Consider the following 12,267-nt stretch of genomic DNA (forward strand, 5'->3'; position numbering starts at 1 on the left):
CAACCGACAGGCGAATCAATAGACAGCAACAAGTCCAACATTCGGCTGGGTGACGTAATGCAAGTGGACGTACCACCCAAACAGTTATGGCTACATGCATGCGAGTACTTTAACATAAGACTTTTGAAAACACAGAATAAAACCGTCAAACAAGAACCAAACTGAGGATGGCTTCGTTGTATTTTCACTGACAGTGAAATTACTGACATTATGAATCACGCAAAACACTTATGTAGAGACATTCAAAGACAGACCTAACACCTTGGTAGTTTAGCTACTTAAACTAGAGGTTACTGATAATGTGACCCCATTAAAACTCCCGTTCTTTGACATTTGTTGAGAGACAGAACTTTGCAAGAACCAAAGACTCAGGGTCAATAAATAATGTGGTCCTACTTGGTACTGCGCAAGACGCTCGGCGGAGTGATGAAGACAGAAGGCTGAGAGGCCACTGGTGACCTGGTGACTACATGCAGTGAGAGGGCTCTGCTCAGGGCCAGAGCTTTCTTTCCAGCTGGGATCACAACACAACGATGGAGCTCCAGTTTCAGAGCAGAACTCCGGCCTGGGGCTGGGACAGCGCTCCCCTGTGAGGCTGCGCCTGCAGGGCCAGTGCTAAGGCAGACAGACAACCAGGGGGTCATTCAACCCACCTACTCTCAAGGGGAGGCAGAGACAAGCACTGAGACCAAGACTGATAGTTTTCTCCTCACGCTAATCATTTTCTGTTTTTAATGAATGAGTTTGGTTTTGCATCAAACCTCAGGCTATTAGAGATATTTTTGTTAATGGGATTTTCAGTGGCACTAAAACGGGCCAGAGAAGAACATTTTGATGAATAGAGCAAACAACTTGGCCCTTGCCTGCAGCAAGGCATTTATCTTATCAAGGCAGCCATATAGATATTTCCATTCCGACAGCACTATGAAATCACATCCGCACAAAAGACACTTTGAAAATTTTCTGTTTTATCTCCTTATCCATCCTCCTCATAGACACAGGATCATTTTGCAGTGTTCAGGAGACGTGGAATTTCCCAAGAAGACATATTGTGGCAGCTTTCTGGGAAATATTAATATCCAGCCTGCAGAGGAAAGGTAAAGGGAGAGGAGAAGGGATCGGGGGTGTACAGCAGGGGGGCGAGGTACAGACGATCCGTATCATGGCATGGTACCTGATGATAAAATGCCTCCTCTATTGCAATTCTTTCCAACCTGCAGAGAAATAGTTAACCCTCAACTGTTTCACCATTTTGATGCAGGCTACGCCATCTGTTTCCTAGGGGACGCAGAGGGTGGTGGTGCCTGGGTGGGAGGGCTAAGAGTCCAAAGTGGACAGTCATCTCCACACACACTCCCCTGTCATCACGGCTGCACTGCAGATTCTCCACATCTGCCTTGCCTTACACCGCATAGCCCTGCTCTTACCAAGCCCCCATCGTCTCTGCCTTACTCCCACGTCTGCACTCCCCCATCAGGATCATCCAAATATTTCCCCTCGCTGCTTTTTGAAGCTTCCATGGGTCACGGGACCTCATGCACAAATCATGCTGGCTTGCTGTGGGGGGGCCGGTCAGAGAGGACGGGAATGAGTCAGATGCACAGAAATCCAATCTGCACTGTTTTCATACAGGGTTGCTTTTCTTGCCAAGACAGCCATCGCCAATCAGCAGCTGGGTCTAAGCAGTGAATTTAGAGAGCGCTCACTGTAGATGCTGGACCTGGCAGCTGATCTCAACCATATTCCCTGGCCACGCCAAGGGGAAGGGATGGAGAGTAAATTCAGAGAGCCTGACAGCCTGCAGTGGTTTAACATGGGGGTTAGCCCCAAATACATAGCTCTGGGTCTGTGTTGATGGATGGATAACCAAATCCATTCCATTGTTTGCAATAAAACATAGATGTTGGTTTTTATACTGAGACACCACATTTGCTATGGTGCTGAATTATGATGTGGTGAAATAGAGATCTGACAAATTCAAACATTCAGGAAGCAACCAGTTCAGGGGCTATTTTACTCATGCAAAATAAAATAACAAACTCATTTATACAAGGATAAGACAGGATCAGATCTATGTTGTGTGAGCATCAGAGGCTCAATACCTATTGTAGCAATTTCATTACATAGAATTTTAGGTAAACACTCAAATCAGGGCCATACACAGGACAGACAGAGAGGGAATAACCAGCATGGACCTTCCCTCCAACCTGCAGAGCAAACCAGCTCAGGGTGAGAGGAGATGCTGGGCAGGAATCTGCAAGTGCTGGTTAAAGTAATCACATTGGTCTCACTGCATCTGATCTGAAGTCTAACAGACTTCCAAACAGTTGAATGAGTAAATAAAGTGCCCCAGGGGACTCCCGCTGAAGCTGGATTACCACAAGGGTGCAAACACAAAAGGAGCTGAAGCCCCACAACCCGATGTGAGCTGCAGACAAAAGCCTTGGGTTGGACCTCGACCAGGGAACCGGCAAACTTTATTAATCTCATCCTAGACTGAGCCTCCTGCCATCACAATCCATGCACTCATGGACGGACACAAGCTCTGCTGTCACTGTGAGCAGGTACACTCTCATAGCATCAGTGTATTTGTCTCTGAATATGTGTATAAGTATGTGAACATACTGCATGAATCTGTACATGAGACGGTTTATTTGTGATTGTGTGCAAACATTTAAACATACTGTGCAAAAATGAGCACTCGTGAAAGTGTGTCTGTTGGAGTACATGGACCACATAAAATGAGTCCCATGATCACTTGGCTGTGGAGGCCGGGTCTGGAGGGGACTAAGGGCCACGACATTCTGCAGTCCCAACCCACCCTGGCCCCATTCATTCCCTCTTTCTGGGCCTGACACAAATAAAAGGATTAGGAGCCCCAGTTTCCGTCAGACCCTCCATTCAAGACAAAGCTCCGACCAGCTTAGTGTCACACTTAATGATAAAAGTGCAAATCTCTGTCAGTCACTTTGGGCAGGAATACCAGTATTTGGGGGCTAATCTCATTTGATGAAGATTAAAAGGGTTAGAAAAAAAAAAAAAAAAAAAAGCAAAGAGCAATGTTTTGATGCATTTGTGCAAAAATCTACAGTTGTGTAAATTCACGCGACCAAATCTGACATACAGCAACTCAGCTATGGTACTGGAATGTATCTTTACAATTCAGGGAGCGAATGCAATGCAGTGAAAAAGCTTTGATTAGAGACAAAGAAAGAAATGAGCACAGAGAAGAAGCAAGTGTACATACGCATGCGCCCACACCCTCACAAAAAACCTGGGGTGTATGTAGACAAACACACTGCTCTGCCCATTCGCATGTACAGCTTGAATGTGTGACGTGAGTGTGAGAGTAAGCCTTGGGCACACAACAGTCTGAATGCAGCACTTGCCACTATGATGCCAGTCCTCTCTAGTGTATCTGTGAAAAGCCTACGTGTTGGAAAAACATTCCAGAGTGGGATCACATATACACAGTTGGGGCCAGCAGCCATACTGCGAGCCAGCAGCCGAAGCCATGTCTCAATTTCTCATGCACGTTTGACCGAGCTGCCTGAAGAAACAAGTGAGGGGTATTTCCAAATTTGTAGATGCAGTAAGAAACAAACACCTCTGAAATGGTACGAGAAACACTGCAAATGTGCAGAAATGAATGAGAAACGGCAGCACTTTCACAACAAACTGGGAAGGATAGGAATCGAATCATTTCAGCGCAGCTAAAATCTACCCAGTGAACATTTTCGCCATCCTGATTTAAACATGTAATCTAGCGAATCAAAATTGAAAGTATTTGCTGAGTGTGTGTATTCCTCGTCTTGCTTCTTCAAGAAGACTATTACAGTATTTCACAGATTTAGCCAAAATCTAATTTGTAGATTGCGTTCAATGGTTTGCGGTTGCTTTGCCTTTTGTTATGAAGAGTTGTCACGCTGTGAAAATAAACCCAAAGGCCCGAGGATTTGGAGCCAGTAATGAAAATCGCTGCAATGCCGAGCCGAAGGCTCTCTCTCTATCGTCACTGATTAGCATTCCCGATTGACTGACATGTCCACTGGCTGCCTAACAGCCGGCTTTAGGAGATGAGGTTAAATTGTGGCTACCAACAAATTGCATGCTTGAGTTCCTCTGCACCCCTCTGCTATCATCCAGTGTAATGTGAGCACACCAGGCAGATCCCTCTGCAGATCCTTCTCCTCCCATGCACAACAGCTCCCCCACACAAAGCCACGGAGACCTCTTTCCACATCCCTCGCCACCAGTCTGGCCTCTAAAGTGGTGATGGGCATTACCGTGCCTGAGCCTCTGTGGCTTCCCATAGAGTCCTGCAAACTGTTTTGTATTCAAACTGCTGCTACACACACTGCTCACCCCAGCACCGCTGCCACACACTCTGCAGCCAATCACTGTGACTAAAACGCACAGCGGACACTTTTACAGAAATAAATCCGAATGAAATCAGCAGATTTAAGGAGCAATACTTGACTTTTTTGATTTACTGAATCACAAAAATAAAAGTAAATAAATATCACATCTAAGGCACACACACCAACACAGCAGACTAATAACCTTTTAAAAATTTTACTCGTCCTTTTCACACATACAGTGTGAAAAGAATTGATGTAAAAATCTTATATTTATCACTTAAAGAAGCTGCTTATGGGAACCAGAAAAAAATAGACAAAAAAAATAGAACCCTATATGTTGCAGTGATGCAGATAAACACACTTCAACAGGTCTTTTAATGGTTATGACTGTTTTAGCAAACCATGAGATGACAGATGATGCACCCTCGGCTGCTGCTGGGACAGGCCGAGCCATGTTGATATAAAACCTAATACTTCCTTACAAAGGAACAGGGCCAGCTTCAGCTAGTTTCTTGCCGTGCACTAAAAATCCCACCAAGCTGTGCAATATCATCCGGCATTGTGTTTCCAACATTTGATTTATCTCTGTGTACCTAAGAGCAATGACTAAAGACGCCTTTTTATCATTTTCAGGGAGAATTTAAAATAAAAAAAGAGAGAATAGCTGAATAAGATAAAGTGTTCCACAAATGCAGCCACACGCAGCACTGTAACAGAGCTGCCTCTGAAATACTTTTGCAGGATTGAGGACAGTCTTTAATTAACGGCAAAACTCCTCAGCTGGGTTGACAACACAAACCGTGTCCCAGTGTTTTTCTATTCTTTTTTTTTTTTTAATTCTTGGTGTGCGTACGAGTATGCACAGAGCACCAGATCACGCGGGAGTGTCCTAAAGTGAGCAAAACACACACACACTGGGTGAGCCAACACAGAAACCCAGCCGTCAGCATCTATCCGGCACACACTGCGGCAGCGTCCCGAGCACTGCTAATTAAAAAACAACAATTTCACAGGAGGGCACTCCAAACAGTTCTAAAAAGCACCTCTCAGCACACCGGGGGATCGTGCAGAATACAAGGGAGGTGAGACAGGCTCTGGGAGCTCTGCTTTTATGGCTTCATCACTGCTGTGCTATTCTACTGCTCATTCTGCCGTGACCTGAATTTAAGTTTGTTTGTAGCACATGAGTTTGAAGATTGGAAAAAAAAAAAGAAAATCTGCTTGTTGATCTTTTTTTTTTTCTTTTTCTTTTATGTTTGGGATGAATTACAAATTAAACATTCTAAAATTGTATGTATGCTACACAGTAAAACTTTACAGAGCATGAAAAAGAAAAAACTGCCCTCTGGAATGCATCAGCAAGATCCAAACGCAGACAGCATGGTGTAAAATATAGTTAGCAAATGTTATGTTTTGTAGTTGGAGCCTGTGGCAGTTTCTAACAAGGCAGTCCATTACAGGGGTGTTGTCCAACACTTCGGTGGAGTGATAGGCCTTATTACACGGCTCCCTTCAAAGCATCTGCTTGGTTAGAGGAAAGGTCCCTGTGGGGAAAAGATCTCCCTCTTTCTAATGATGTATAATTGACCTCCAAACACCAGGGCACAGCAAACTCTCCTGGAATGGTGTAATTCCACTCTACCTTTCACATACCGCCCTTCTCGTTCAAGCTTGTTCCTCCTCTACGGCTACGGCTGTCGTCCAACTGACAGCTCTGCTGATATGCCTTCAGACTTGTATCATATATTTTCACAAAAGCCAGCACTACTGAGTTGTTTATATCTCTCCTCTTTAAATATTTATCTCATCAAAATCATCTCTACATTTAAGATGTTGAGGATCCTTAAGCTGAACCCAACAACAATATCCCTCATTCGTAAAAATGCTTGTTTCATATCAAAACAGAAATGACAAACTAGCTAAAGGCACACATATGGGGAAAAAGGCTAATGCAATCCAATCTTGTTACTACATAATTACAATATAAGGAGCATGTTGTGTTAAACTGGGTTGGTAGAAGTTCTAATAACACAGTAGACAACTGTTTTCCCCCGTCTGCACTTAAACCTCTTACAAAAGAGCAAAATAAAAAAATAAAAAAGCCTGCTTGCCAATTCCTTGATTTATTATAGCTAGTGAGGGCTGATTACGGGGCATGAATCAGTTGCTGTAGGAATGTAATTAGGCACGAAGACCTCTGTAAGGGTTGGAACTCTCTTCACAGCCCAAAGCAGTTTGTGGGCTGACAAATGCATCTTAAATGGGTGTCATAAAAGTCAAAAAGGTGCCAATTACATCTTTAAGTAACCCATCAAAAAATGGAATAAACAGCAGAAAAAAAGTGCGGATGCTTGTGTTGGTGTGATGAAGGGGTCTACCAGCTAATTCAACCTCGAAAAAAGGTTGAAAAAAAAGAGTAAGAAAGGCTAAGAAGAATTCAGATGTGACAAATAATAATGTGGGAAAGCAGGATGGCGCCCGGCAGCGAGATGTGTTTGGCTCAGGTGATCCCAAATGCCACCCAAACATACAGCATTCAAAGTACCAAGCAGGGAAACAAAAGGGGTGGAATGGTCACCGATATTCCAAATGCTGGTTGTTAAAGAGCACATCAGAAACAAAATACCAGGAGAGACTCTTTGGCTGTCAGATAAAATCCAGTCTGTCTCTGTGTGTGTCTCTTTATCTTCCTCCGTTTATACTCATCAAACAAATTCAAAAACTGCAAATGGACAGTGCTGCAACAAGCATGAGAAAGAGATCCCTCTCTCTGCCTGAGCGTCTCAGCTTCCAGCCACCTCTGAGCCATGACGCCGTGACTCTGGTATCCCCTAGTTACTGCTATGAATTTTCCATTGTTATCGGCCGACTACACTGCTGTCACAAAGCTGGATGAATGGCACGCATGGCAATAGATGTAACTCTTTGTTGCTTGCAAGGTATCTAGCAGAGAGCCATAATGTCCCGGTAATCGAAGTAGAATTGTTAAAAAGGCCGGACACAAAAAGCTGAAAATTTAGTGACAAGCATGAAAAGCGCTCATGCGATGAGAAACACAAGGCACCCCGGGGTCCTCACAGGCCAAACAGCAGCCCTGCAATACTCAGGGTCACTTTGCTTCAGTTTGCTTTAGTTTCCCTTTATCTGCCATCTCTGCTCATTTTATGAGATCATTTATTAATTCAATTCACTAATTCATCCCATGGCTGAAAAGCTAAAAGCATGGGGGGGAACCCCTCCCCATGAAAAAAAAAAACTAATAAAATCTATTTTGTTCAGTGCTTCCGGTTACAGACCCTAAATAGAATTTAAAATGGTTTAAATTGATAATAAGTAAATGACATTAAAAACAAATAATTAAATACGCAATAAATGCATTTCTTCAAATCATTAAAATATAATTCAAATGTATACAATTACAATAAATTATTCTATTATTAATAATGCTGTTTTAAGTTATTCTGTTGCTGTGAATCCTGCAGAGCAACTGACCAAATAAACTGTTAAGAATGAATCATTGAATGGTCTGTTGCTGTAATCACACCTCAGCATTTTTACCCATATATTTTCACAGAGGTTTGCATCACTGAATCTAAAGTTTATTTTCTCACGAGCGCGTGACTCTCCACTTGAGCCTCACAGGTTGGTATAATGCGTACAGAGTGTAGTGCGCGTGCTGGTTTATAATATACAGTCAAATTTTCGCCACGCTGCAATCGTTTTTCTCAAATAAACTAAAGCCCAAAATGATGGAAAGAAATAGAAAAACACTTATTGCTAAAAAAAAAAAAAAAAAAGCAACATTAAAGAATAGAAAATAAATGTAATTAACAGAAATGAGATGACTAAGCAAATATCAAATAAAAGAAACCGGTTCCTATATCTAAGGCAAATCAAGGCGAGTTATTTACAGCCCAAACAAATATGGTCTGATCGGAAAAATGTATCTAAACCGCGCTTTGGTTTTAAAGTGGTGAAGATTACCAAAAAAAAAAAGTTTTCCGTCGTTTGGGTGATTCTGAAACCGTTGGTGGTGGTGATGGAGGAAAAGGCCACGGAACTCAAGCGGAAAATATCCGACGGAGAGCGGAATAAAAACCGACAGAGCACGCCTCCACATTTTCGGGCCCGAGCAGGATAACATATTTTCTGAGGTGTGAAAACACCGTGGGCCACGGTGACAATAATAAAGCCAGGAAACAGAATAACACGACGATGTGTGAGCACTAATTTATTATAATATAAGTATAAGCGGGTGGAAAAAAACAACTTAGGTTGCTGCTGTTTTAAACAATATGCTGCAGGAAATAAATATTAAACTGTAGACTTTATCATAGCTCTATGCATCTCAATTTATAAAAACAAAAATAACTCATAGAATTTATAGGAGACCTCACACTGTAGCTTAATTACTTTTCAGACGTATGTTTGCACTGTAACACACACTCAAGGCCAAACAGACCATCCAAAACCATCACGATGCCCCACGTTTTTTTTTTCCCTAAATCGCTGCACACCAACTGAAACAATGTGAAGAAATGCAACAAGGAAAGAGAAAAAAAGAAAGAAAAGAGAGAGAGATAGAGACAGAAAAAGCAAAGCTCCCTCCCCGGACATGTGCTTACTGTTGGTAGTCGTGTTTGCAGTAAAGTTTCCTTTCTCTGAAGTAACAGCTGGTGGTGAGAGGCTGTTGACACACGGTACACTGCAAACACTCTTCGTGCCACGAGGAATCATTGACTCTCATCAAGAAGCGGTCGGAGATGGGACGCTGGCATCCCTCACACACGGATCTGTGGTGACACTCAGTCCCTGGAAGAAAAAGAGAAACAAAGCAAAAAAAACGCTAGAGGAGATGGGGTCGGTCAGGAAAAGAGGGAGAGGAATGCGACGCCTAACGACAACCTGGGAAATGTTCCAGGCCATAAATTATTATTATTATTCTATTCAAAATCTTCAAATTTAGGCTCCCTCTTCATTAATAATATTAATAATTATAATTATACAAAACAATAATGAGGCCTGCATCACCTGACCCACTCAACCTCCCTGGATCTTGACAATAATTTAGAGTAGGAGTGCACTTATATCTCTGTTATTTAAAGACGCATATTTTGTTTAACCTCTCCTCGCTTTGGCATTGTCAAAAGGTGGAAAATCAGGAAATAAAAGTGACGTGGGCCTGCGTGCAAACATCTACAATAGAAACAGCAGCCCTGCGCTCGAACTTGAGTGATTTGCAGAGATGTGTTGCGCGCATTAGACCAGGAGGACTCACCGAGCATGACTCCCAGCGTGGCTTGTCCCGATCGCAGCGGATGGTCTTCAATTTTAATGCCGTCCAGCATGATGCACGTCTCGGACTGTTCTCCCGCGGAGAGGCGCTCCAGTGACACCAGACCTGTTGCAATATCCATAAGAACACGGTTTAGACTTGACAAGCAAATCCCGGCCACTCAAAACTGTCTGGACTTTAGGGAGCACGAGAGAGGCTTGGAAACCTGTTGAAAACGTTTGAGCTCCGTGTGACACACAGCCCGCCGCTCGGAGGAGGGGAGCAAAAAAAGGAGGGGGAAATAAACTAGATGAAGTGGAGAAAAACTCGTCTTTGATGCAAGGAAGAGAATGTCTACGTGTGAGAGAGGCGCGGAGAAATGAGACAGCAAACATTAAACTCTCTGAACAGTCACCTGTTATGATCAGAGGAGCGTGGAAGCTTTATCTTCTCCTCCCCGAGCTGACGGGAGAGAGGGAGAGGGAGCTGGAAAAATGACTTCACCAAGTGACAGTCTCGCCGAGGAAGAGGAAAAAAGAAGCAAAAGTTGACAACAAATCCAAAGATAGCAGAGTGTGTGTGCAGATGTCCCGGCAGGAACTCTTTGGAAGTAAGAGACGGTTGGCTGGTTGTGCCCCTGTCGCTGCAAAAGTCTGAGATCAAGATTGAAGCGAGTAGATCCTCCCACTCCTGCATGCATGGCTACACTTTTTTTTTTTTTTTTTTTCATTTCCCCCATTCACCGCCATTGAGATGCTATTGGAGCAGGGCACACAGCGCTCCTCACAGTCCAATAACACAGCAGCCAAAAGACGATTGTGTCGAAAAGTGATATTTTACACAGAGCTGATAAATAATAATAATAATAATAATAATAATAATAATAATAATAATAATAATAATAATAATAATAATAATAATAATAATGATGTTATTGCGCTGTAACTTCACTGTTAGGTTTATTGGGTCAGCCTAGTATCTTCTGACAGCTGAATGCTCCAAGTTGAGACAAAAAAAAGAGAAGAAAAAAAATTTCAAGCCCTCATCACGAATTGCTAGATTTGCTTCTGTCATAAAAACTATGCAGATAGGAGTATGTTGTGTGTGTCTCTTGAAGCATCACGAGCTCTTTGTGTATTGTCTCCGCTGGAAGCTGCCGAACCCTTTCAGCTGATGCACCTGGCGATCAGCGGTGATAACAGCGCTGTGTCCGGCCCTGGGGTGGCCTGCAGACACGGCTGTCCACCCTTCGATCAGGCAGGAAAATTAGCACCGACAATAATAATAATAATAATAATAATAATAATAATAATAATAATAATAATAATAATAATAATAATCATTTTAATATTATTATTGATAATAATGATACTACAATCTCTCTTTTATTTTTTTGTAGGGACACAGTAAGGACAGATTCCTCGCGCACAATAAAACCAAAATAATCGGAATACTTGGAATTCCTAAAAGAGCCAAAAATAAGGATAATTTGAACTAAACGTAAAGGCCCAAACGGTTCCCGGCATTGAGGGTTTTGAAAGCGGATAAATCCAGGAACGACCAGTCAGTTTTTCTGTTCAAGATCGTTACACGCAGTCCACGACGGTATCGCTACGTTTGTGGAGGTGTGGAGGAACACAGCGCACCGAGGCCCGTCTGAAATTACAGGCTCGCTAATGGGATCGCGCGCTGCTTCCCGTGTCACGCTGCACGAGACACCGATTGTTATCAACGTCGGGAAAACAAATTAAAAATAAAAATAAAATCAGAAGGGGCCAGATGAGAAACGTTATATGTGCTCTGAAATCAGTCCAACATTTGTGGTGCTTTATTTTGACTTTGCAAACCACTCTGCTTTACGATTATTACGAATTTCAATAATAATAATGACAAGAAATGATCACATAATTTGGTTTTAAATATTGCATTAAAGCAGGAGAAATATCAAAATTGCTGATTGTGTTTCTGACTTTGTGACTGATGTGAAATCTATAGCCAGCGTTTACCTTGGCTCCTAAGGCCCCAGCTGCGCGTTGTTTATGATATCCTTTGTGCGGCATCGAGGCGATGACCTGTAGCCCGGTTTGGAAAACAGAGAAGAGATTGTTAGCGGTGCCCTCTGCTGGCCAAACAGAGTACTGCTGCAGTTATGAGACGCACAGAGGATATTTCAGAAACATATTTAACAGGGATCTCAACACGCCAGAAACGTGTTGCTTATACATCTCTAATGAACATTAACATCTTAATATTTTTCATTAGAGGACTCTTGCTCCGCTTAAAATGAATCCCAGGCTGTCATGGAGACATCCTCCCCCGGCTTAGCTTGGTTTCCTCCTATTTCCAGCACTTCTATCAGCATGGGGTCAATTACCTCCACCTCACGCTATATTGGATTATCTTACCACTAAGCGGCATTATGAGCTGAACACTATCAATACAATATAATCAATAGATTTTCAGGAACATATGAATCCCACCTTCCGCCCCTCCCTCCCTCCCGCCACTCATTCAGCAGTTATCGGCCAGGTCACTTATGGGAATGAGGACATCAAACATTCATTCAATAAATCAATCCGCCAACTTTCAGCCCGCGGAGCTTTAATGAGCCTCTACATGACAAACCCTCCC

At 42.8% G+C, this 12,267-nt stretch overlaps 1 protein-coding gene across 3 annotated transcripts in view; it reads right to left on the reverse strand.

Moving 5' to 3' along the window:
- Positions 1-11,700, reverse strand: part of lmx1bb (LIM homeobox transcription factor 1, beta b) — a 46,353-nt gene extending 34,653 nt beyond the window's left edge. Inside the window, exons 1-3 of one of the 3 annotated variants that reach the window (XM_075468513.1) lie at positions 11,643-11,700; positions 9,640-9,762; positions 8,987-9,173 (exon numbers count right to left, since the gene is read on the reverse strand). In XM_075468513.1, coding sequence (XP_075324628.1) covers positions 8,987-9,173; positions 9,640-9,709 — 257 coding nt within the window. In that variant the 5' untranslated portion in view covers positions 9,710-9,762; positions 11,643-11,700. Of the gene's footprint in view, positions 1-8,986; positions 9,174-9,639; positions 10,291-11,642 lie in introns of those variants that run through there. The other 2 variants (XM_075468512.1, XM_075468511.1) reach the window with 2 other exon arrangements.
- Positions 11,701-12,267: the final 567 nt, after the last annotated feature.

Source organism: Odontesthes bonariensis, chromosome 6 (genome assembly GCF_027942865.1).
Source record: "Odontesthes bonariensis isolate fOdoBon6 chromosome 6, fOdoBon6.hap1, whole genome shotgun sequence".
Classification (NCBI taxonomy): Eukaryota; Metazoa; Chordata; class Actinopteri; order Atheriniformes; family Atherinopsidae; genus Odontesthes; species Odontesthes bonariensis.